Source organism: Thermobia domestica, chromosome 5, assembly GCF_964235325.1.
Source record: "Thermobia domestica chromosome 5, izTheDome1.hap1.1, whole genome shotgun sequence".
Classification (NCBI taxonomy): domain Eukaryota; kingdom Metazoa; phylum Arthropoda; class Insecta; order Zygentoma; family Lepismatidae; genus Thermobia; species Thermobia domestica.
In genome coordinates, this window is record NC_137458.1 from 235924454 (window position 1) to 235951935 (window position 27482).

Consider the following 27482-nt stretch of genomic DNA (forward strand, 5'->3'; position numbering starts at 1 on the left):
ACACCTCTTCTCTCCATACTTGCTGGGCACTCAATGGTACGCTCATCTGACTCTGTGCTAGCACTGCGACAGTGCCATCTGCAGGTTCTTGGTTTCAGTTCCAAGATTTACCTGTCCTTGGTTCATATGAATGAAATGAATATCTCGCAACAGTATTGTCTTCCTTTTAATTGGTAACAACGCTCAATTAAAAATGTAGACACTGACTATCTTGACATGATAGTCGCTCTTGAGCGCGTTGCATTGGTTTCTTTTTTCTTTCTATCCATATCTATGCGTTGTGTTCGTTTTGCTACGCTTGCTATGCTGTTTTTTCGTGAACATACTTAAATGTGCTATGTTTAAATATTAGATAGTTAAGTGTAGGCTCACCGTAATTATATTTGGTATTATTGGTCTTATTATTGCGAAAGTTTATATATAACGAGTTAGCCAGATGGAAGTGTGCCCTCACTTTGGCATTTCAAAATATGATAAATCTAAGTAACATTTAATTTCCATTTGGAGCACACGTAATTCGGATCTCTCGTAAAGCTGTAAGGTGTACTTGTCATATACTTCTAGTGCTAAAAAGTGATATAAAGAAGAGTAAAAGATAAAAATTCAAAATACGATTATCAGAATCAAAATAAAAGTTAAAGATGTAAACCTAATTAGGGCATTCCATGAGTCACATCCAACCTGTTTCACATTTCAATATATACAAAATGTTACGAACATTCATTATTTATGCTTTACCTATTTGTCGTACTAATCTGATTTCGGTATTTAATATTGCAATAAGTAGTTTACACGAACCTTTACCCTTGGAACGCGCACGAAATCCGTAATAGAAAATAAGTAATTTTAAGTTTAATAATTTATAAATTTTGTATCGCCTGTCACATTACTTTATTCCATTTCTAACTGGACAATGTCAAAACACTGTGCGTGAACTATTTCCAGTTTTGCATTGAAAACTTCTTAATTTGCAGAGTTGTGAAAATTTTGTTAGAAAAAATGGACTCTACGGTTCTTCGTAACATTTTTGCTTCACCTGAAAATTCAAGATTAATGAGATTAGTGGATTGTGCACTTAGCGTTGGTAAAAACTGGTAAGTTATTTGATTCTTTTAAAGTGTTTTTTGTTTGTTTGTTTAGAGTAATTCTTTTCAAGTGTTTGGGTATTAGAACATTTACAAAACTGTGGGTTTACGGAAATAGAATTAACATTTTCTTTAGCATATAAGCTAAAAATAGTTCGGTATTCGGAACATCGTTTCAGAACTATCACAATTAATAGGATTAACAGATTCAGTCAATTAATTGAAAGTTCATATCTAGAACTTTTTTTCTCTTCGAAGGTTGATTAGTTTAAGCTATTATTGTTTTATTTGTTACAGCAATGTTATAGATTTATCTAATTATTAGTAAGTGTTTTTGTGTGTGTGTTCTACGTAAAGCTCAAAATTTCTGCTCGTATACGTCACATTGAAAATAGTATCTGTGAAACTTTTCATAATACAAGGAAGACAAAAAGAAATATTCAGAGAATTTGGGAAAGAACAATGCCAAGGTTCTCTCATGCGACACTTAAGTAGTACATTAAACGTTTAAAATTGTTCTAAAATGAAACCATATACAGCTTTGTTAATAAGCAGTGCGGTATTTCGTTTTGATGTGTGAGTACAAAGATTCACACAACTAACACGAAAAGCAACCTCAAGAGCTACAAATCACAACTTTCTCGTAAGTATAATAATTATTAACAAATGAGTTCCGTTTTACATTGTGAAACTAAGGTAGACTTCCAAACTACGCGAACTCAATACTGAAACTCATCGTAGTAGATCTTTAACTTCCAGTTATAATACAGGGATAGTGAAGCCATTTCTAGCTGTCTCTTAGGCTTTTTGCTCTAAAGGTGAAGGTGATGGTAGATTTTTACAACTTCCGCTTACATTAGAGGAATAAAATCGGAGATGAAACATGATCTTTAAACGCGTAATCGATTGCAGAAAATCGTTTGTCGTTATCAAGTACCGTATTTGTTCTATGGCGATCGACGTTGAAACCGGAAATTGTTAATTTCTTCCACTTTCATTTTGAATAGAGTTAACGGAAGAAATGAAAACTACTATTGTGAAGCCGAATCGATTCTAAAAGGCAGCTTGTTGCTATCACGTACCGTTTGTGCTCTGTGAGATTGGCATTGAAATCGGAAGTAATAGTAGATTTCTACTGCTTCCGGGTTTAATTGAGAGATGCGGATAAAGGAAGTGTATTCTCTTAAAGTGCTGAATAGATTTAAAAAAAGTTTGTCGCACTCTCCCCGTTTACTGATGTATTGCGATCAACGTTAAAATCAGACATGGTTAATTTCTACTGCTTCCGGTTTGAATAGAGGATTAACGGATAAGATGGAACTTCCTTTTTGGACACTGAATTGATTCCAAAAATCTCTTCTCGATACCTCTTACCGTTTTTGCTCTGGCATATGTTGACAGACAGACAGACAAACATAGTCATTCTATAAGATTTCCGATACCTATGCATAACTTAGTTTGAAAGTCTAAAATAAAAGTTGGTAGGTTGGTATGGATAGTTTAAGTGAAATGAAATTATTCTCATGTCTGCTATAATCTGTATTGAATTCAAATGAGAATATACTTGCTAGCAAATGAGAATGAATTAGCTAGTTCCTGCCAATAAAAAATTATTAGAAATGGGTCAATCCATTTCAAATCACCAGGCAATGTTGCTCAACATTTTTTTATTTTTCTGATTTTCTTGTCATGGGTTCCCTATAGGTAGTCACAAAACACTGTTGAAAAAAATTTACATGCCATATTTGTTTTCTGGCAGCCGTTTTTAAAATGGAGGTTGGGCAAATTTTAATAAAAAACGTGGTTTCCGGAAAGTTTAATTACCGAGCTATTTTTAAAGATATCAGAATAATTCAAAAACCAGTGTGTTCAGCATAAAATGAACTTCAGGTATACCTTATTTTAATTTTTCTATCATGCTAGAGAGTCAGCCAAACTCTTTACTGTAAAAACTCGGACAAAATATATAAATCGTTAATTTTGAAGACCATTAGTTTTATGAAGAAAAGAAGACTCGCTAATGATATGTTACTTTTGTGTTGAATAATTACATAACTACCTACAGTACAAGTTTTAATTTGAGAATCCATTAATTTTTTTCTAGAGCTTTTCCAAAATGCCCGAAAGCCCTTTAACGTCAATTTTCTCAGGTCAGTATCTAAAAAGGGACTGAATGAAAACAACTGAAAATTTTACAGGATGTTCTTTATACCAATAGGAATATCTCACAAGGAAATTGTGACTGAGACTCAACTACATTTAGAGTAATAGAGTAGTGAATTTAAGCAAAAACGCTATCCTCTTACACCTCGTGCAGTACCAAGGTAGCAAACTAGGGCTTGAAATTATACAATTGACATTGGTCGAATGATGTTAAAATCATTACAGACAATAAATGATCAAATATTTCTACTTTTAAATAACAATAGGCAGTGCTAACAATAGCTGAAAGTTCTAATTCTTAAACGTAACTTTTACATTTTATTTGTAAAAGTTACATTTACCTTTTATTGAGCTACAATGTCGAAATAATGCAGAAAAGTTGCGTATTCATATGGTGAAAAGGAGGAAATCCCTATTAAAGTTTCCAGGTTACCAAAATCCGTAGTCTTCTTGTAAACCACACGTGTCTTGTTGATTACAATTATTATATATATATATATATATATATATATATATATATAAAGTTCATTATTCATGAGACCGATGACAAACAGCATATAAAGAATTCAACATGCATGTTCTTATCGATTGTAAGATCATGTAGAAGAAACTCTCAGTGATAGGACTCTTGTGCTTCCATTATACCACCAACATAATCTTCTCTTGAAACATTGCTCTTCAAACTTTTACCTAAGACTCATAGACTCATTACTTGGCCGAACTCACTAGTTGTTGTTACCAGGATAACGACAGAATTATTTCTCACCATTCGTTACGATTTTCTGCCATAACCCGTCGCCATATGAACTTTTCAGCAAGTCGGGCAGGAATAATACTCGCTGCTGAAATTGCTTTTATTAAATGAGCAGAAAATATATTTGAAGAGGATGTTTTAAGTTATTTTCCTTAAGGTGTACGTGTACATACACCACTGCAACATCTTGTAACGATCACGAGTGCATTACATAAGAATTTGAGTAGTGATAATTTGTTTAATTAGATTAATAATACTATTTATTGTTGAATTCAAGTATTAAAGAAAAAAGATAATACGGAGCGTGATTTTTTTTTTCGACTGGCAACGTAGATTTCGGTTTTTTAAGTGTTTGTGTCTCCATATCTCCGTACACCTTATTTTCTTTTCAGCTTTATAAAGAGTTTACATCGTCGACTTTAGAGTGTAACAGAAGGTTCTTTTTGTTTATATTAATAGATCGAGTCGGGTTAATAAAAGAATTTTCTTCCTTTATAAGAGGGATTTTTGCGGACGTAGTTTTCATTGAAGAATATTTAACAGTATTTAAGTACCTCGTGTTCTATCGTAGCACTGAAGTCGTGTTTAAATGTATATTGAAATTGAGCTTTCGTTTGAATGGGTTTTATATAGTTAGATTTAACGAAAAAGGTATCAATTTAAGGCATATAGAAGTTAATTATATGGAATTGCCTACTAATAGTAAAGTTTTTTCTAAAGGGTTTGAATTTGAAGAATTTGATACACGATATGTTCTTTCGAAAATAAAACTCGTCAAAAATACGCACCTTTTACTTATTACGTAATATTAGTTGCTATTAAGGTTCAAGTGAAAAATTATTAGAATGCTTTTATTAGGTTACTTTTGTGTTTGTTTGTTAGGGTCAGATCTTAAAACTTAAACTCCTATACCAAGTAGAGCACTGAAATTGTGTACAGATATGTAAACCTGATGACAATACAATATTCACATGTGATCTACGTTTTTGTTTATCGTTTTACTGTAATTATTTAGAATAAATTATCAGGCATCTGTTTCTTGTAAAATCCAAACTTTCACACAAGTGTGATTGATTGCAGACGACTAGGCGTTCCGTTGATTTTATATCAACAAGTATGAGCATTCACAGTTTTTATATCTTTTTTCAAAAATTTTGAATGAACTATTGTAAGTATTGTAAAATGTCCTTGAACAATAACATATGACAGCTCACACATTGGAATCAAGTAGTATTTTCAAGTGAAGGAATTGTAGAACATTGAATTAAAACTTTTAAAAAAAAATAATAACGATAAAAAAACTTTTAAAAACAATGCTTTTATAAACGCTTGTTGATTGGTTAATTTTTGTCCCAACTGCTGACACTTCTCGTGAGCCTTTGTCCTAACTCATCGTATTTGTGGGGACTTCTAACTCGTGAATTTTTTGCTTGTTTTTATGTTGTTAAAATTAAAATAAGCTTTGAACCATGACAGAACATTTCCAGTCTGATTCATGTGTTATATCCAATGCTAACATTTATCTTCTTTCTCAGCAAAGAATGCTTGGAAATTCTAGCAGATGCTAAACTTGATAAAGAAATCTATTTTGGTAAGGAACTTCCTTGGGTCAATGCAGTTCAACCTGGTCTGCTGTATTATAATCTTCCTGTCAAATATGAGAGAAGTTCTTCTCTTTATATTCTGTTGAGTATATATAATGATGACGATTTTATAGATTTGTTGCCACTTTTAATCAAAGCAGGTAAGAACTCATAATTAACTTGAGTTTTGACTTCTTATTCCAAATAACGATATGAAATAAATAATACGCACGAAATTAAAGTTGAATTAATTTATTTCAAGATATTATAAATATGTTTCTTTTTATTAGCAGAACTCGAAGTACGACTTAATTAAATTCTTTACCGGTTATTCCAAAGCATGAATACTGTTGATTGGTATAATTAAAGTATTGAAAATAAATTGCTAATAGAAAAGAATCAGAGAGTAGACTATATGATCCGATTTTTATGTTTGTACAAATTACCAAAAAGAGCAATTTTTATAACATAAATTTTCATTATTATTCACCTAAATGTTATAATAAATTAGAAGGCCTGTAGACACATGCATGCAGATACATACGAAAAGACGTTGCAAATCATTGTATGTACAAAATAATGAATACATGCTAATATTTAAAATTATAGAATAGTAGTAATAGTAATTATTACACAAGGAGCAAAGAACTCAATTGACAATAGCACTTTTAGAAAAGAAATTGAAGTAGCATGGTTTTACTTACCAGTTTCCCGACTCAGTATAAATTTAGAGATCGTTTATTATAACGTTTTTTTTTTTTTTTTAAATCTCAGCAGTCACACGTCTACTATACAATGGTAAATTACGAGATCAGAAGTGTAAGTTTAATAGATTTCTTGTGTCCATTGTGTATGCGGATATCTGCGTAATTGAAATTATTTGAACGTTTCTTAACGAACACAGCATCTACATATTCATTGACCGAAGACTGAATTATGACCACCTTCCGAGCAGTGGATTTGACCTTGTTTCCACGTGAATTTCGTGATAGGGTAGCATGCAACCCGGTGATGCATAGCTACACGTCCATGTGGTCAGGCAGTAGTGAGAGTTCGCGCGTAAACGCCAAGATTTATCAGGACTTAAGAAAGATCAGATCGTGATATCTAGAATGGCTGGTCCATCAATCGCGAAAACGGCTGCACTAATAGATGTTTTAGAAGAGCCGTAGTGAAAGTGCAAAAAAACTGGTGCCAACAAGGGCAGATGATGAAATATCGACAAAACGACAGAAGACGGCTCAAGATTGGTCGCATTCAGAACTGTATAGGTTTAGAAGCGCAGGACGGTAGAGTACCTGACTACCCAATATAACCACGGTCAATTTGGAAACGTTTAAGATGACTGTGCTGAGTTTCATCACCTACCATGGTCTCCATATTCCCCGGATCTAAATCTGAAAAGAAGTGAAATGAAATTTCTATTTTTATGTTCAATGATTATGCCCTTTACGATAACGGACACAATGATTAATGAGGGTGAATCATTATGAATGAATTGGTGGAATGAGAATGTGGAAATAAACGGAATAACCTCGAGATTGAGCACCTGCGTGATACCATGAAATATCGCAAGCAGTCTCTCGAAATCCCACAACCACCTCTATTTTGGCGTTAAAGGCCGCATGACACGGAATTTGATTGGCCACAGCGAACTACTACCGACATCACCTTATATCCCTGTAACATCGGATCGCTGTTTTGCGGAAAGCAAAAGGAGGACATATACGTTATTAGGTAGATAGTCATAACTGAGGGATTGGTTGGTGTATATGAAATGCATAATTAAGAACAAGAAAAACTGACACAACGTCAATTTTGGTCTGTGATATTTTACCGTAATAGATGAAAGGAATTAATGGTTAGAATCATTAATCGTAGGGCAAAATTTAATAATCGGAGATAACAGCAATTCACAAGAAGAGCATACCATTGTACATGTTAACTGGGCCGGATTTAGGGGGGGTACACTGGAGCACGTGCACCCCCCCCCCCTCCGTTCTGAATATACACTATCTAAAGTGAGAAACTGGCAGTCAAATAGCAATACGTTCCTAAAATTTCATGTCATGTTTCCGTTTCGGTGTTAAAAGAAAGCGGTTTTGCTAAACACAATAGTTTAAGTCAGTTCCTCATACACATCACAGATGCCTAAAGGCATTTTAAAGAAATTAAATTTGATTCAAATGTACTGATAGTTATTGGTGCAACCCCCCTCAGAAAATCCTGGATCCGGTCCTGCATGTTAAACCGACAATAAACATATAAAAAGAAATCTAAGAAATAAAGCTTGCAAGCAATAGAAAACTTAACAGGAAGCAGCCACAGATGATAACCTTTGAAATGGGTTTCCCAGAGAGAATATAAGTGACAATGAGAAGACAATGAGAATATAAGTGTAGGAAGTCAAATCTTAAATTGTAATGTGGAGAAAATTAATTGAAAACTTTTGGAAAGAGAAAAGGTTATAAATGAAATACAATACAACTATCAAAGAAGATAGAAAAGTAATAATAACATCAATGAAAATGAAAAAGAACGTATAATCCACATATGGACAAAAGGAGTTTCAAGTTTAAAGCTCATAGCAAAGAACAAAATCATCGAGTTATCAATAGGTCTAAATTCAACGAGAACAGATAAACTATATGGAGAAACGAAACAAAAATTCTAAAAGAAGTACTAAAAAATATAAGCAGAATAGTTAATAAAACTTCGCCTAAATGGAGTAAATATTGTTCTGTGAAAAATAAATCATAATGAGAGAAGACGACTATCTGTCCACCTTGAGAGAATAGCACACACACAAATAATTTAACGGAAACTACGAAAATAATACAAAGCAATAAACTGCTACCAGGTGATGAAAAAGAAGATAAAGATACGAAGGAAATAAAATAAGGGAAGAAATTAAGTAAAATTTAATAAAAAGCAGCGTAGCAAATGACAGATGGAGAATTAGAGGAAATTTTTTTGCAGACTTAACCCTCGAACTACCCAGGTATTTTTTGTAACGCGGATTACCAAGGTGGAGGGGTCATTTTGTACCCACTTGTTAAGATTAAATATATCGCGAAAAAAAACTAATTAGAAACTCTCACTAAAATCTACAGTGATTGAAGTGAACAGTACACGGGATAAGACTAATAGCTTTTTAATATATTGTCCGTGTGGACTTTGTGGTGGACAAACACCGTGCTCGTGGGTTTTCTCGGGGTTCTCCCGTTTCCTCCCATTTTCTTCATTCCACCATTTCATCCATTTCTCATAATCACCGTTTCCTTTAACCTAACCGGCTTAACCGTGGGACGTAAAACTTAAAGATTTCATTTCAGTTCATTTTTATTAGATTGTCGTCAGTAGTGACACTTCTAAATATCAGTCACATCTCCTACCTACCTACTTTGTGTCCACCAACTTAAGATAGCACATTTATGAGACACACTAGCATTCAATTTGCACCATCGTATACGCTTAAACTAAACACGTTGAGCAATAACATGTATATTGTTTTTACAATTTTAAAGAAACGATTAGAAGAGTAATTACAAAAAACATACTGTGGTGGGCACAAAGTACCCCCCGTTGGTAGTACGAGGGTTAAAAACGGAAAAGCACTAGGTCCAAACAGTATTGCCACTGACTGACAAAAATATAAAAGAAATTTAAATACCCTATTCACATACATTGTACATTTAAGAATGAGAGAACTACCCAACTTTCAAAGATACGTACTCTAATTATTTTATTAAAAACTAAATAAGTCAAATTAATTTTAAATTATACGGGCCAGTGTATCTGCTACATACAATTGGGGAGATATTTGAAAAATAATAAAGTAGTGGTAAACGGCTAAATAAACCAACGCCTGGAATCACAAAGCATAAAATGTAATGTGGCTTGATAAAGGAAAAGCCAACACAAGATGTCGTAAGCAGACTTGGATAAATTCGAAAAAGAAGATGAATATACAGCATGGTAATATTTGTATATATAAACAACCTTTGGTAGCTAGCTATGTTCAAAATTCATGATTCCGAAATGTTTAAACTGCAGCCCTCTGGATTATTCCAAAAATATGTAGGTAAGTTTAATTCCAAAGAAGAATTAAATATGAAAACCTCCAAAACTGTCTCTTGAAGTTTTCGGATCATGATATACTGATTATGTAGCAATCACAATAATTTTGAATTCAGGATTATAGAAGACAAAGATAAAGTAGTAATGAAAATTAAATAGTGGTGTATATGAAATAAACTACAATTATCGACATATATATACGAGCAATAAAATGTATGGCGCAGAACCAAACAGAAACCCAATGATAAAATAACAATAAGGTTCCCCGGAGATGGAGAGAATGTATATTTCAACATAATGTACATGAAGCATTTGAGAAACCTAAAAAAATTATAAATGCAATTTTAGATTTTTATTATTTTTTTTTAATGTCAAATACTTCCAAAGATAATGTTGGGTACGTGGAAAAGTTCTACCAGTGTTCGGTGGGCATATGAAAGTGCGAACAACACAGAAAGTAACACCTAGAACTGTCAATGACCTCGTGCCATGTTTCCAGTAGAAGATGAATCCAATACTGATAAACTCAGCAGATTTGGAGAACTCACATAAGACAATTTTCACATCCTCCACATGAACAAGGGCTTTCTCACCTCAGTGAAGGAGGTTTGCAAAGCGCAAAAAAGATTGAAGTCTATAGGGATCAAGTCAGGGGAATAGGACAGAGAAATGAAACTTCCTAACCAAAGTCCATTAATTTCTGACGTGTCATCGCAGCAGTATGTGAATTTCTGACGTGCCATCATATTAGGTGATAACCCCTTGACGATTAACAAGGCCTGGCCGCTTCGACCTCTGTGTCTGATTCCTCGTGACACACAGTTCTGCGACTCTTCACATTCCTGTACATAACCCACTTCTCATCTTCTGTGGCAATCTGTGTCAAGAAAGGGTCATTTCTGTAGCGGGAAAACAAGGAAACCCGTGTGATGACACGCCTCTCTGGTTGAGTTGCACTCAGATTATGTGGAATCCAACTATCAGACTTTGTGGTGAAACCCAGCTTTACAAGCCTTCTTCCCATTGTTGCCCTGTGCTGATTCCTCTGCGATTGGATTCGGATTGACTATTATGGCCTGGACCAGATCCTCTTCGGAAAATGCTAATGGTTACCCAGACCTTGGCTGATCTTGATAGCTTCTGTCGCCGTCTCTGAATTTGCAAAACCAGCGATGACATGTGCTTTCGTCAATTGCATCCTTACCATACACTTGCCTAATGTTGTTGCATGTCAAGGCCGCATCACTCTCCTTATCAAATTTAAACAGCAAACATTGTCTTATGTGTTCCTTATTGGTGTGCGTGTGATTGGCACAACATTCTCCAGTTACGATCCACTAGTACATATTCACTGCCTCCTGCTGCTATAATGTTCTCCTGATAACATGACTATCTCTTAGAGTACCATCTATTAGGTTAGAACACCTTTCACCAGGACCTATCACAAAGGGGTAGAACTATTGTACATTCTCAATACAAAAATTCAAAAAAAGCAATGCTATTAACAGCTTCAAGTTATGGAATGAGCTTTGCACCCATCACATACTCTGACAATTAGATAAATTCAGTAAGAGCAAATGGGTTTCAAACGTCTTTTCTAACAATATTAGGAACAACTGACACAATCCACGTTACTTTCATATGTAGAAGAGAATAAAATAGAAAATCTAGCCTCGAAGAAACGCTAACTCAAACAAAGGAACACCGAGTCAAAAAGAAAAGAAAAGAATGATATGCCATTCTGGAATAAATGTACTTCGAAGTACAGAAAAAAAAAAACAACAATGGAATGGAAATAATATTTTGATGTTAATTTACAATATATATCCTAGTATAATAATGTAACAGTGCAATAATGATCATAAACATTCATTGCCAATTTAAAATACATATTATTGTATATCCCATTTAAACAGCACATGCATATAAAAGTATACGAGACATTCACAGTGCGGCATTTGAAATCGAGACTAATTTTTTGTCTTCATAATATTTGGCGCAGCTGTGGAAGTGAGCTGTGGTGCAAACAAAAAAAGAGGCATTTAATGTGCTTCATTAGTAACTAATACCAAGTATATTGATCTTGAGTGACAGTTACGTGTTTGAGGTGATGAATGTAGGCAGATGTTGCTAAATTGCGTCTTAAATTCAACATAGAACAAAGAGCAAAAATCAAATTTTGCGCGCATCTGGGTAGAACTGCTATAGAAACTTATCAAATGCTGCAACAAGTGTATAGGGCCAGTTATTTATCCCATGTGGGTGTATTTCCATGGCACAGGCATTTCAGGCAGAGATGAGAGTCAATTGAAGACGACTAACATCAAGTCCAGTAGGGACAGTGAGAATATATGAATTGGTGGAGAAAGTGAGTACACTGATCACGGAAGACCGAAATGCGACACTGCGAATCCTTTGTGAGGAGTTGCACGTAAATAAAGAAACTGTGCGGCAAATAATAATCAACGATCTCGACAAGAGGAACATCTATGCCCGTTTCGTGCCTCATTCCTTAACGGATTACCAACAAAAAGACAGGATTGATACTGCAAAGAACTGATCATACCGCAAATAGGGATCCTAACTTCCTTCTGAATATCGTTATTGGTGATGAGACATGGGATTTTCAGTATGATCCGTTGATATAATGTCAGAGTGCAAAGTGATATTCTCCTAACTCTCAATAATCCAAAAACCTGCACCAGTCAAAATCCAATTTCAAGTTTTTACTCATTGCTTTTTAAGATAATAAGGGCATTGTACATAAGGGATTTGTGCCTAGAGGACAGATAGTTAATATCTCATTTTACCTTGAGGTATTGAAACGGTTACTACAACGTATCACACGCGTGAAACCTCAATATAGGAGTGATGTTCAATGGCGTTTTTTCTATAACAATGCCCCAAGTCACGAGGCACAGATTGTGCAAGTCGTTTTGTCACGAAAGAGCATCTGTGTGTTGTCCCACCTCCCTATTCACCAGATTGGCTTCGTGCGATTATCTTCTTTGTCCTAAACTCAAGTCTGCACTCAAATGTTCGTATTTTGATGATATAACGGACATCCATTTTCTACTTTGTATTCCTATTTCTGCGAGATCCATCTTAATATTGTTGTCCCATCTGCGCCGAGATCTTCCTAATTGTCACTTTCCTATTGGCTATTCGACTTTCTACTTTCTTCCATTCTGACTACATGGCCTACCCATCTAAACCTCCTAGACTTGATAACCCTAACAATTTTTGGTAAACGGTATAAGTTATGCAATTCCTCGTTATGAAGTTTTCGCCATTCTTGTTCCTCGTGGCCCGAATATTCGTCTCAGTATTTTATTTTCGAATACTTTCAGTCTGCGTTCTTCTCTCAGAGTAAGAGACCATGTTACCATATAGCACAATAGGCATAATTATCGTTTTATGTATTTTAACAGGGTGTCCATATTCTGGTGGGTCAGTGAAAGTCAGAGAAGTAAAAATGTATGGCGGTTTGGTCAGGGAAATATCGATTTATGTCCATTGTTCAGTTATTGAATTTATGAAATAGTAAGTGTAATATCGGCCTAATACATATGCTTGTAAATTTCCATTCTTTTGGAATAAAGAAAATTGTAAAAAGAAACAAAAATGGAGAGAGTATAAGGCCAGCTATGGGGAAGGTGTAGACTAGGGTTTCTTTCTTTTTTTTCTTAAGTTTAAGTTATTCAGTGATCAGGGAAATCTGAAACTTTGGTCATGGAAAGTCAGGGAATTTTTTGGGCCAAATTGTGTGGACACCCTTTTTAAGCTTCAAATTGTTCAAGAGAACTCGCGAAGACAAATTATCTTGAACTGGATAATAACACGAATTTTCTGCTTTTAGTAGACGTTTAATTTTTTGGTTGATATGATTTTGGTCTGTTAATATTGATCCTAGATATTTGAAAGTATCTACGTTGTCAAAAGTATTATTTGATATTTTCATGCATCCATAATTTTCAGTATTACGATCCCGGCGAACTTTTATGTATTTAGTTTTCTCTGCATTTACTTCCAAATCCATGTCTCTGCAAGCGTTTAATAAGATCTCAGAATTTCTTTCTATTGTTCTCCTATTACCCCTATCCTATTTATATCATCAGCATACGCCATAACCTGGTAAATATCATTAAGCTCTAGGCACTGGTTGCTGTCTTTCATTTTCTTATTGCGTACGCCAAAATAAAGTTGAATAGTAATGTTGACAAACACATCTTGTTTTAGGCCATTCTCGACGTGAAAGCTCGTGGACAAGAATTTTCCTTCTCGGACTTTACTTTGGGTTTTATTTAAACACATCTTAACTAGTCTAACTTGCTTCCTCGGTATTCTAAATTTTGTAAGAATGTTGTACAGTTTCCTTCCTAACCGAGTCGTAGGCCTTTCTAAAATCATAAAATAATTGACGTACCGGGGTATTGTATTTCCATTTCTTTTCGAGTATTTGTCGAATAGTAAATATCTGGTTGATAGTTGATCGATTTCGCCTAAATCTGAACTGATTTCTCCAATAATTTAATCTACATATAGGATCAGTTTCGATTATTATTATTATTATTATTATTATTATTATTATTATTATTATTATTATTATTATTATTATTATTATTATTATTATTATTAGCTAATATTATCTACTGTGCTTCTATTTATAGGCATGAGCGTAAATGCAGAATGTGAAGGTAGCGCACCACCCCTTGTTGATATTTTATATCTTGAAGAAATAGAAGAAGACTGTGCGGAAACTGCAATGCTATTAGCTGAAAAATTGATTGAAGAAGGAGCAGATATTGATTATCGATCACAGTAAGTTAATAATTACATTTCTTTTAGCTTCTGTGCTTAGTGTGTGATATTGTACAGTATATCACGTTCATTGATGTGCATCAAAATAGAATGCTGCTTTTCGATTGCTATCTTTGGACCCAGGGGCGGATCCAGGACCGACTTCTGGGGGGGGGGCGGTGGATTGTCATACTGCTACTTTTAAGGGCTCCAAACTTTGGGATGGTTTTTATTTATATATATAAAATAAGAAAGTTTCCTTTTCTGGGGGGGGCGATTGCCCCCCCTGGATCCGCCCCTGCTTGGACCTGTGTAAAATGGAATGGTAATTTTAAACTGAAAATATCGCAAATGGAGTGCACATTACTGCAGAGGTCAGTTTTGTTTCACTTAAAGAATTACCATGAAATATCTATAGAAACAGCTAAAGAGAAATTGCAACAGTTTGAATGAGAAAAATTATTTATAAAAGTTTTTTCTTTCTTTCTTTCTTTCTTTCTTTTTTTTTTTTTTTTTTTTTTTTGTATACTTTGGTCACCACGCTTTCTTCAGAAGAACGTGATTTTTACCGTAAGCAACTGCTAATAGAGTCAAAATTTTCAGATATTTCATTTTCTTAGATAGTGAAATTTGAAACTGAAACCTTTCTATTATGAATGTTAACCTTGCAGATCCACGTTCCATGTCTACAAATTTTCTACTTAAAAAGCTCAATGATAATTACGAAGATTAAAAATCATTTGATGAGTTTGTTTATCGATATATATATATATATATATATATATATATATATATATATATATATATATATATATATATATATATATATATAATAAAAGTGTCTATGTTTGTGACTTAATAAGTCGTGAACCACCCGACTGATCTCGGTCAAATTTTCAACATGGACGAGGTTCAGGCCTGGGATGGATTTTATCATTTCACTTTGAAGATTCAATTTGGGAAAGGGAGAGGGGAGAGATATATAAAAATGATCGAGAATGACCCATATTAGTGTCAAATGTATTGGTCGCTGTGGTGAACAGTGACACTCCCGATGCCGTTTAAATCCAAATTCAGCTCCGCAGCTTGGGGACGGGGAGAGGATATAAATATGTTTAAAAGGACGTGACAGTAAATAGTGGAGTAAATGAATGCCAATTAGTATAGTAGACGTTGTTAAAATAACTTTTGTATAATTAATTTATATTGTCCGTAATATACCAAAGTAGTACCTTAATTTGTTATGATTTGTGAGAGTGAACGTGTAAGGACTGAATTTAAAAATCCAGAAATTTAATCAAAATCTTTTATTACTTCTTTGTTTCTAATATTGCAAACTTTTTTAAAAGTTTAGTTTACAAATTAAGTGCATTTTGTTTATTATCAGTTTATTTCATGTTGTTTATAATGCATTATTTCTCTTTCTTAGGAGTAATAAATTTCCAGCTCCTGATATTTTCGTCCACACAATCTTCGTCAATCCGAAGTTTTTAAAATTATTTCTTCCACGTACAAGATATACTCATATTGACATTATCAAGTGGTGTTGTATTGGATGTGAATACTGTGATTTTTCAACAGAATTTCCTGGATATAACATGCGTGGTTTTCTAATCGAGCAGTTGGGAAATGTTTTGAAGTATCTTCTTCAATTTGGAACATATGGTGTTCGCAAATACATTGCGAAAGCAGAAAGGGATTTATGTATTCAGAAATCTAAGTGGAAGGATATTCATGTAACATTAGGTATGATTTGTGTCTTTAAAATAGTATTTAATTCTTTAGCATGTAACTTGAATATGGTATCTCCATATGTTGTTCTTTTTCTTATTTTTATTATTTACTTCTTTAAAAAAATTCAAACTGAATTACATAATTTGAGTTCGAATATACCATAGTTGAGTGTAACTTTTCTTAACTTCTTTAATATTCATTTATGTACCATATAAATATGATATTTCAATAGTAGGGATATTTTCAGGTTCAAACGTAGTTTCCGAACTAAAGGAAACTATTCTGAATGAGAACCTTAAATTGGTTCCATTTAGATATGTTGTCATCTGAAATTGAAATAAATATTAATCCAGAACGAACTAAATGATGCACATAAAACGAAAAAGTGTGTGATTGGACGAGAAATCGAACCAATAATCTTCGGCGTACCATGCCGATGCGTTAACCACTACGCTACCCAGTTCGCTCCCAGAATAGCCATACTATCTCTCACTCTTGAAATCAGTATTCTTTCACTCAAACTATATGGCTTATACCACAGTTCTAATTGGACAATCCATTGTCTATATTCAGAACATCTCTAACGGTTGTATTATCATTATATTAACGAAAGGAGAAGACAGCCGATTTTTAACACACTTAATGCTCTGTAGTTACAAACTCAATGATACACAAAGAGCAAAACAATGCATGACTGGACCGCGACTCGAACGCGGGATCATCGGTGTACCTGGCCAATGCATTAACCACTACGCTACCCACTCTGCTCTCAGACAGCCATTCACATTCACACTCTTGAAATCGGTGTTCTTTCTCTCAAACCACATTAAAAGAACACCGATTTTTGTTCTATGTGTATCATTTGTTACATATTCGTTTCAGTGACACAGCGCCACGCAATTTTCAGATTGCTGAACCATTTATACCCGACTGGAACCGAGGAATTTGAATTTAATTTAATTTAATTCAAATGCTGAATTCAATTTAAGTTCATTAAGCAACTTTGACTCACGCCTGACGGATGATGAAAGAATGAATTGGTGGAATGAGGGAGTGAGAATCGTGAGAAAACTCACGCACATTGTGTTTGTCCACCAGAAAGTTTACATGGTATGAGCAGGGATCAAATCAACATCCCATAGCACCGAAAGTGAACTCTACCATTAAGCCACTACTGCCGTACATAGGAATCGTCGAAGATCTTATCGTTACTGATAAAATTTTGAATTTATTTATGGCTTTACTATCGTTTTATTGACTAGTAGGAAACAACAATACTTAACCAGACCAGGACTCGAAATGAGTCCTTGTGTTACTAAGCGGCTGCTTTAACGATGATCTATTCTTACAACCAAAAACATATGTCCAAGATTTGTCTTTTTAAAACGCCATCAGATTGAGTCACGCTAAGTGAACTATTTTACTATACATTTTAGATAAGGAAAATTAGAATGATTTAGATTAATAATAATGAAACAAACTTACTGGTTCTGTAAGGAATGATATTGACTTATGCCTATCGATTTCATTACAGAACAAGCTTATCGATACTGCTTCTGTATTTAAATCCAGAATGTATATTTTATGCATGTAAAGGCAGTATAACAATTCAGTTTGTTAAAACGACTTTTCTTATGTATGAAAATTCATTTATGAAAACTATTTTTATTAATAGCATATTTCTTAACGTCATTTCAAGATTTGTTTCCCGAATGTTGTCCTAATCGTTCCCCACAATGGGAATGTCCTGTAAGTAACCAATCACATGCCAATTACTAGCTGTTACTTGTTTCTTGCTGTTCACAGCTCAGAGCACTGCTGATCATGGGGAGATGCTCAGCTGTAATTACTTTATGGAAATTGGAGGGCTATACTGCAACTGCAGCTGGTAGCGAGTAAATATCGCGGCCTTTGCAGCCAGGCAGTGAATTCGGCAATATGGTACTACAGGTCATACTGGTAACTGTCGATCTCCTGTCGTCCTCATGTGTCTACCGAAGATTCGAGATTAGTAAACAAAGTCCGATTAGATCAGTAAGGACGTCTAGACAGCTAAGGGAAGCTTCCCACTTTCTTAGTAGTAAGCAGACAGCGCTCCGCAGGCTTCGTCAGACTGGATTACGTTGTTGTGTTGCTAGCGTGAAGGAAAAATTCTGAGATTAACACAGAATTTACCGTCTCACATTACACATGGGACTGTTTATCGCAACTAGGAAAACGTAATTTTCTCAGATGAATCCATGTTGACAATATCGAATGAGGGGCACCATTTTGTGAATTGTCCGAGGGACACGCAAAATGACCCTGTATGTGTGCCTGCTTGCAATCGGAGTGGTCATGTATCCATTTCATGTTCGGATTGGATCTCCATTCGCGGTGTATGAGAGCTTCATAGAATTGAAGGGCACCTGGAGAGTGATCACTATTTACACATTATGAGTAACATAACGGTGTCATCTGCACAAGTACTTCAGCCTTACGGTGTCATTCAATTCCAGCAAGATCAGTCCCCAATACATACTTCCCGTGTGGTTCAGGAATGATTCGCAAGGCAACCTAAAGTTGATTTAATTAACTGGCCGCCTCGTGGAGTAGACTTCAGTCCCATGGAAAATAAGTGTGCAGCAACTCTAAAAGACAGGTGGCCTGAGGCAGATCCACCAAGATCTCTGGATGGCCTGTGGGGTCTTGTTTCCTTGGCATGGCTGGAGGTCGGAAAAGGAGAAAAATTTATCGGCCATCTAATAAGCTTCATAGCAGAAGAATGGAACGTGCAATAAATTCAGAAGGGTCTTGGATACAATATTAGGGTCCCCACCTTAACTCCTAAAACAGCCCTCTTTAGAGCTACCTGAACTTTTGTGAATACATTTCTTGTAGCAACCACTCCTTGTATCATATTTTTGTGTAGTTCTACTAATAAAGAAAAAGTCTGCAGAATTTGAAATTAGGACCTGAAAATCCCGTGCTCTACTAGTGAGCTGACATGAACATATTGTTACGACATGTTTTTTTGTAACTCGGAAGATTGAACTCTTTATTTAAGTAAAAATGCACCAACCCAGTATACTTTTGCACGTTCTTCTTCTGGTGATCTTTGTATTGTTTGCACTAGACCGGAGTTTATATGTACGAAGGTGCATATTGATGGGACAACCTTACTTTCATTTTTAACATAATAAACATTTTTCCCGCATGTAAGAATGTGTGTGAATATGTTTAAGTAATTTCTTAGATTCATATGACCGTGTAGGGATAATTGGACGGTGTTATGCATCAATTGACCAAGCGCCATATTTCAGTTTTCGAGATTTTTACATCATTGTATAGGAGACAATGTAAATTTAAAAAAAAAAAAAAAAATGTTTGAGACTCTATTATTTGCTTAAACGTTCAGGAAAAGCTATTCGATCAAGCGCCAAGAACTGGATCGTAATAGTAACATGCTCGTGTTTCCTTCAATATCTCAGAACCATGTTTTGGCGCTTGGTTAATTGATGCATAACTCCGTCCAATTGTAAGTAACGTGCTATGGTTCATTACGAGTATTTCACACACCAGTATTTCACACGCCTATTTCACACATAAGTAGAAACTATAACAAATAAAATCTCGAGTAAGAAGATCTAAGAACAGAAATACGTAGAATAACTCTAGGCGTATGTTTGATTTTTGCAAAATGAAAGGAAACGGATTTCGCTTGTAAAGCTGATTGAAGGAATGAAATTTTGATTGTTTCGTGCGTGATGGGTTCCTGTGTGCATTCAAAATAGTTTAGGCTCATGGATTAATCGCAAAATATTTTATTGATAATAAAAATAAGAATAAATCATATAATATATTGCCTGATATTATCACGGTTGAGGCCATGTTGAAAAAAAATTGGCGTTCGATACATGGAATAGTGTAGTATTATTTAAAAAGTAGAATAGTAAAATTGCAGTTATATGTTAAATGTATTCTCTTTTAATGAAGAGAGGGACTTTAGTTATTAAATATAATAATTTAAATTCAAAATTTATTATCAAATTGTATGCTGTTCAGCTTATAAGAGGAAATGAGTATAGTGTACAGAAGATCTCAAAACAATGTGCAGGATTGTCAGAGGGCCCTACAAAGTTTAACTTTTTCTTTATGATCCAAAGTGAGTTTTCGGTGATAACCTAATAAAAACGGGTTTTGAACAATATAGGTAAATTTTCGGTGAAGTGTACCCTCGGAACATAGAGGTAAACTGTGAAATGATATAAATTGCCGGGCGCTTGTAAAACCGATACTCGGTGCCATTTTGATGAAGTATTCATGACCTAATATTTTGAACCTATTTTCAATAGACTGAACACTCATTAAGTTAAGTTGAATTCCTTAATCACTTTTTGTTGTTTATTTCAGTAAAGATGAGAGTTAAAATTATAATGTGTAGGTAAGTTAGATTTCGGTCCGTTACGTACATTCAAATAAATCATGGGGAAAAGGATTTGCTTCCTTTCTAGTTTAATAAGTGTACCAATAATAGTTCGTAGTATGTTAGATCTACATGGAGGTCCAAGTGTAGCACGTTATTTACATTATCACAAAGAAAGGGGGTCACTGCATGTTAGTTGGCAACAATTTACTGTGATTTTCGTGGCAGTAATATGTTGCCTGCAAATGTTTAGTTGCAGATGCAATCGATTAACCTTCTTTCATTTCCTTGAAGTCAAATCGACTCAAATCGATGGATTTGATTAGTTCCTTACCTCCAATGAAGTTTTGAATTTTGTTTTGGAGCGAAAATAGCAAAAGATAATTATCTTGAACGATCAATATAGATAGCATGTTCACTCGGTATTATGATGATATTATATATGAGATATGATTTTCTATCCTTTAATCATATCTCAAGTTTGGTTTGGGTCTATGTGATGTATTCAATATTTGTCTCGTACGAAGCGATAGCGCTTTCAATCAGTAGCAAGTCTCGAGAATGTGTCATTTATTGTATCGTATGTTTTTTATTATTATTATTTATTTTTCGTATTTGCATGGCCTATATCTCTCATCATGTTTCATGATTAGGTTAGGTATAGTTAATTATATATATATATATATATATATATATATATATATATATATATATATATAATCGCAATGACTTTATAGGTAGAGACAAAATAACGGTCCGAGCAAGTCTTTTCCCTTCACCAATTTAATATAAAATTGCTAATTACAATGCCTTTGATTACAAAGAGTAAATAGTGTCTTTCTTCTTATTGAGCAGATAAAGGGAGATTGGTGTTTTGCACGGTGCTTCTTCTCTCAAAGCAGTCTCCAAGGCACCTGCAAGGTTTTTAATGAGTTTTGAAGGAAAGCCCCTCAGCTCAAGGCAGCTTCGTGAGGCTTGGTTGTAGTGAGGATCCCTTGTCCAATGGGACCTCGGGTTAAGGAAAGGTGTACCCCTAGTCCAATGCGACCTCGGAGCAGGTGTTGGTTAGTTGATCTGTTGGTCGAATAATGCCAGGTCCCTCGGTGGTTGTGCTTTTATTTGTCCTCTTCGGGTCCTTTCGTGAGGTCCGTCTCCTTTGGGCTTTTCTCGGTGTCTTCCGTGTTAACTTCTCGTCTGCTTCATTGTTTATAATCAATAACACGTGTTGTATTAACATGTGCTTTTGTCGTGATCTGGGGATCCTTACAATATATATATATTGTGTGTGTGTGTGTATGCATGTATGTTTTTTTGTTCTAGGTCCCTGTTGTTTAATAATTACTAAAGGTAGATAATAATAACAATTAGAGATGCAAGGGCTCGGAAAAAACCGGCTTTTTGGGAAAAAAACTCGGTTTTTTCTGGTTCGCTTTTTTGCTTGGGAAATTTTGGGCTTTTTTCAAAATTCTGCCTTAAATTGATAAAGCAGACGTTGTTTTGCTTCGCTATAACACAAAAAGTCATTTAATTAGTGGTTGATGCCGATAATAATAAAAAAACCTCGAAAATAAACTATGAATTTCGAAAAGACTTTTCAAACAATCTTTCTTCAACATATTTACATTATGAATTCCAAAGGATTAACCAATGTATAAAATAAGAATTTTTTAACCTCCTATATACAAAAGTAAGCAGGGTTGGCAAGAACCATGGTTGTTTTTGAAAATGCCAAAAACCCGTTTTTTGTGGAAAATTTAAACCAGTTTTTTTTTTTGGGGGGGGGGGTAACCAGGTTTTTTGATTTAGATATTTTGCTTTATGTATTTATATTACATATTCACAGAAATAAGTTTGTTTCGCCTTGGTGTTATTATGCAACAACGGCGTTATGCTGGAAGAGGTCCCAGAAGCTTAAAGAAGTCCGGTCAGTAAATTTCTTAAATTGAGAAACTCCCGCCCTAGCCATCGGGAAAATCCCGTCATTACTTTAAATGTAAAACAATGACTTGAAAATACTGTCATTGCTTTGCATGTAAAATTTAAAGGTCAACGCATCATAATCATTACGCTAAAACCGAGGTATTAAATTACAAATTTAGTATGTAGATATCATTGAAAGTCCAATCCAAGCTAATGTTGGAAGCTATGTAGGCAATCGATAAATTTTGTCAATTTCTATCAATATATTTAAGCTCCCTTGGCTTCTTTATAAAACAACAGGCATTCAGGCATGCAGAAATATACAATTTGGTTTCGTTTCGTATGTTTAGGCTTAACATCCTTACGTAATACCGAGGTTATCAAGGAGAATACTTTCGCTTAAAGTGACATAAGGACCGCTACTTGGTTTACGCATGAAAGAAGGGTTGTGGTTCGACCGAGAATTGAACATGGGACACCTTGATTGAAAGGTGAAAAGGAAATAAAACTAATGCAGATGGTTTACCCAATCCTCAAGTTGTCTGAATTTTTAACAAGAGGGATTCAACATATCATTACGGACCCCCCCCCCCCAAAAAAAGGACTACGGAATATATTTAAGTTAAGCTAAATATAACTGCACAACAAACATGACTGAGTGATTAGCTTTTGTGCTTCTATCGGGAAGTCCGGGACTCAACCCAGCATTCGACCATTCTGACAAAGCTTTTCTTCATTCCATCTGTGAATGTAGAAATAGTGCGTGTACTGTGAGTTGGCCGACTTCCTTTCTTATTGTTTTTAAATCGTTATTATTACTAATTACCAGCAGTGACGGTTTTGCGAAGGTTAGGGGGGCGGTCTTTCGGACTGAAGCATGTTCCCCAAAGTTACGGAATGTCTAAAACAAACGAAATATCTATTAGTTATGCCTTTACTCATAAATTTTAAGCTCCCGTCAAATAAAAATTACGAATGTTTAGAAAAACTAAACATCAGTAAGAAAAACCCCTCCCAAAATACTTTTCTAAATCTGCCACTGATTCTCAGTATAAAATGATCTTCAAGGTTATATCTGGAAGATTATTGCTAAACATATAAACGAAACGAAATATTAGCTATGCCCGTTACTCATAAACTTCAAGCACCTTCCAAATGAAATTAGGACTTTTTAGAAAACGAAACAATCAGAGAAACCCCTCCCAAAGTACTTTTCTAAATCCGCTACTGATTATTTGTGCAAATTGGTATTCAAGTTTGTATCCGGAAAATTATTGCTAAATCATTGCACAGCTACAGTATAACAGAAATGTGGAAGTACGGTTTGACGGATATATTGAAAAACAAAAGTTTAACTTTTGCGCTAGAAGCTAGAGTACTAAGCTCTTAGAAATGAAACACGGATAACAAACTAAAATGATCTAGAGAAGAAAAAAATGTTGATAACTCAAAAGTTAAAATAAAGTTAAATAAAATTGCCTTCAAATACTACATTCTTCGTGTTAGCTTTAATTCGTAAAACGTGCTCCATCCATCTTGATGGTGAATTTTAGAGCGAAATATGGCATTTAGGTCATGGAATTCTTATCTAACTATAGAATATACTATAAAAAAGCTATTTAGATAGAAAAATCATAAAAATGAAAGAAACCAAAATTTCCAAAATTACCGTTTTTGCCCAAAAAAGCCGGCTTTTTATGTGAAAAAAAAACATCGATTCAAAAAAGCCGGCTTTTTTGCATCTCTTAATATCAATGAAGCTTAAAGCAATAGCTTCCATTGATGGGAAGGAGATATCCCACACAAATGTGATGTATTCATATTATTATTATTATTATTATGTAAAATGACCAAGGTTGCAATCACCCTTTTGAGAGTGAGAAAATAATGAAATCTTAGATTAAAGCAAATGATTTAAGAGCTGATTGTGTAAGAATTGAGTTGATTTTGAGTTTAACGCCCCTTTCAGCAGCTAGGCTATATGAGACAGGACCTATTGATTAACGTGGAATTCGAACCATATGAGCTCCCGCCGGGGAATCAAACCCAGGTCTCCCACGCCAAAGGCGCGTACTCTCACCGCTTAGCCACGAAGGAGCTCGAGTGTAAGAATTGAATAAAAATCTAGAAATACAAGGACTTGACATAGAGTCCAATATCCAACATATAAAACAAAATAATAAATCTAAACTGAGATATGAGTTCTGGTTATTAATAAAGTTTAAAGAAACAGCAAATTGTTTTTTTATGCTAATTTATTTAAACATAGTTACTATACAAATCTCCCACTTATTATATAGTAACGTTTATCAGAATTCCTTCTCTTTCTGTTATTTCTTTCTTTGTTGTATTTAATACAGACAGGGATACGTCCCCTCACTTCCAGAAAATATCTGTCGCGTCCCCTCACTGTTGAAACAATTTACAATGGTCAAAGATAGGCACGAGGGACGGCGTGACGTTATGCATCCTCCTACCTTTCCAGATCCACTTTTACTCCTGAATATAGAAATATGTATTGTTTACGGAAAACATTAATTTCTTTTCATGTATCATCTGTATATTACCTGTCCTTGTTAATCGAATAAGATAAATCGATTAAACGAAATAGAAAGTTTTCTTCTCGTGCTAGGTTGTGTTCCATAGGATAGAAGTTTCATGATTCGATTGACCCAACTGTAAGTTCCTGGAATACTTATCATTTAGATTAAAGTAAAAGTAGTCAGATGGTATAGATATAAGAGAAAATTTGGTTGTGCTGAAATAGTTTTCCTTATTGTCTAAAATGTTTTTCACTTCTTTTCTCCTTAATATACTTCCTTCAGTTTGGATTTGATTTTTTATATACAGGGTGAGGAAAAAGTCCCGGAACAGACCAATATCTCGCGAAGTATAAGGATCAGCAAAACAAAAATAATACATGTTAAATAGTTTTGAAAAAGATATCCAATGATACCAAACGTAACCCCTTATCACCATCCCCATTGGGGTACGGGGGGTAATTTTAAAATTTTAAATGGAAACACCTATTTGTTATTGCACATTTGGCTTCTCCAGAAAAAGTGACAGTGATTTGACCCAAAATTGAAAATAGTGTCTTCGCAGATGGCGCTTGAATTGACACACAAAAAAGGCGGTGCACCAAAACGTTACGAAAATGCTAATTGTCAGTTCCGTGATCTGTGGCTGTACGGTTATCATACTGGATTGCGGAGTCAGAGGTTCTGAGTTCGATCCCCGTTCAAAGCAGTCTTTCTTTCTTTTATTTCCCCAAATAAATTCCATACGTTTTAACTTCAATAAGTACTTTTTTGAAGTCACATAGAATACAAATTTCGATAATTGTTTTGCAAACCAGCATTATGAAATAGTTCTTAGTAATAGGATTATTAGTGTTAGAGTTCATAGGGTTATTTGCAACAAAAATAAACCATTTTTGTCACCATTTCTATTTTCTTGCAAATTAATAAATATGGACAAATACATTATTTTTATCGAAGTTAAAATTTATGAATTCATTATTTGGGTATAAAAAATTCACATAAAAAATGTTACTCTGCGTGGGAATCGAACTCTCGACCTCTGATTCCGTAGTTTAGTACGCTAACCGTATGGCCACAGAGTACGATACTGAGAGGCCGCATTTTCATAACGTTTTGCCTCCCCCTTTTTTGTGTGTGTCGATTCAAGTGCTATCCGTGAAAGCATTGTTTTCAATTGTGGGTCAAATCACTGTCACTTTTTCTGGAAACCCAAATGTGCAACGAAAAAAAAAAAAAAAATCCATTTGAAATTTTAGTTACCCCATACCCACGAAGAAGGTGGGGGTAGGGGGTTGCGTGTAGGTATCATTGGATAGCTTTTTCAAAAGTATTTAACACGTGTTATTTTTGTTTTGCTGATCTGAATATTTCGCGAGATATTGAACCGTTCCAGGACTTTTTCCGCACAGGTTGGTCCACTTATCATGATAGTAGTAAATATCTGAGAAATCCTAAAAGGCACAGAAGAGGAAATTTTGCACGAAGAAACTATACGGACAGAAGCATCTTCTCGGGTATTCTCGTTTCCTCCCACATTCTCATTCTACCAATTCTTCCATCATCATTCACTTGCCTTAATCATCCGTCTCCCTTCGACTAAAGAGCATAATCGTTGGATGTTAAACTGAAAGATTTTTTTTCGTTTCTAAAGTTATTTATTAACAATTATATTAGTTTTTTTAAATTCTCGAATGGGTTGTCGGTGTGTTTTAAAGTACTAAAACATCTAAATAATTAATTACTGATTTAGAATGAGACAAGGATGTGTACTAAATTACGATTTTTTTAAATGGTATTTAACTTAAAATATTACAAATGTTGCAACAAAAAAAAGCGTTCAATCATATTACAAATGTTGCAACAAAAAAGCGTTCAATCAAATATTGTACGTACAAACACAAAATACCTATTGAGTAAGAAGGTGGTTTTATAAAGACCAAATTTGGTAATAATAATAATAATAGCACTGCCTTACAATGATATGCAGAAGTTTTTCTGCAAACATTAACTCGTGTAGATAGTATTATTATTATTATTATTATTATTATTATTATTATTATTATTATTATTATTATTATTATTATTATTATTATTATTGAAGATTTGAAAATTCAAAGTTGTATCTGATGTCGCAAAACGGGTCAGCCAAGAACCACGTCTGGACAACGAGCAAAAAGGAGGAGGAATGGGAGGCCTGAAGTATGCTAGTTTATGAAGAGGGCGCCAGGTAGATAAGGTTGGGAACCTCTGCATTAGACAGATAAAGTGCATTTATAATAATACACAACCTAGTAGCGGCAGACAAATTCACAACACACACACTTTACATACACGTGTGCCATATGCGTTTTACTTAATTTGTATTTAACATTCACATATAATATACCGACGTTCCGTCAACATCCACCACATCTC

The 27482-nt window shown here is 34.5% G+C and overlaps 1 protein-coding gene across 6 annotated transcripts in view; it reads left to right on the top strand.

Annotated features, from left to right (window-relative positions):
- Positions 1-27482, top strand: part of LOC145686461 (ankyrin repeat and SOCS box protein 14-like) — a 150709-nt gene that overhangs the window by 114840 nt on the left and 8387 nt on the right. For all 6 annotated transcript variants that reach the window (XM_081759786.1, XM_081759788.1, XM_081759790.1 and 3 more), the window contains 4 exons: positions 975-1094; positions 5538-5746; positions 14336-14486; positions 15895-16211. In XM_081759786.1, the coding sequence (XP_081615912.1) occupies positions 975-1094; positions 5538-5746; positions 14336-14486; positions 15895-16211 (797 nt within the window). The remainder of the gene's footprint in view (positions 1-974; positions 1095-5537; positions 5747-14335; positions 14487-15894; positions 16212-27482) is intronic.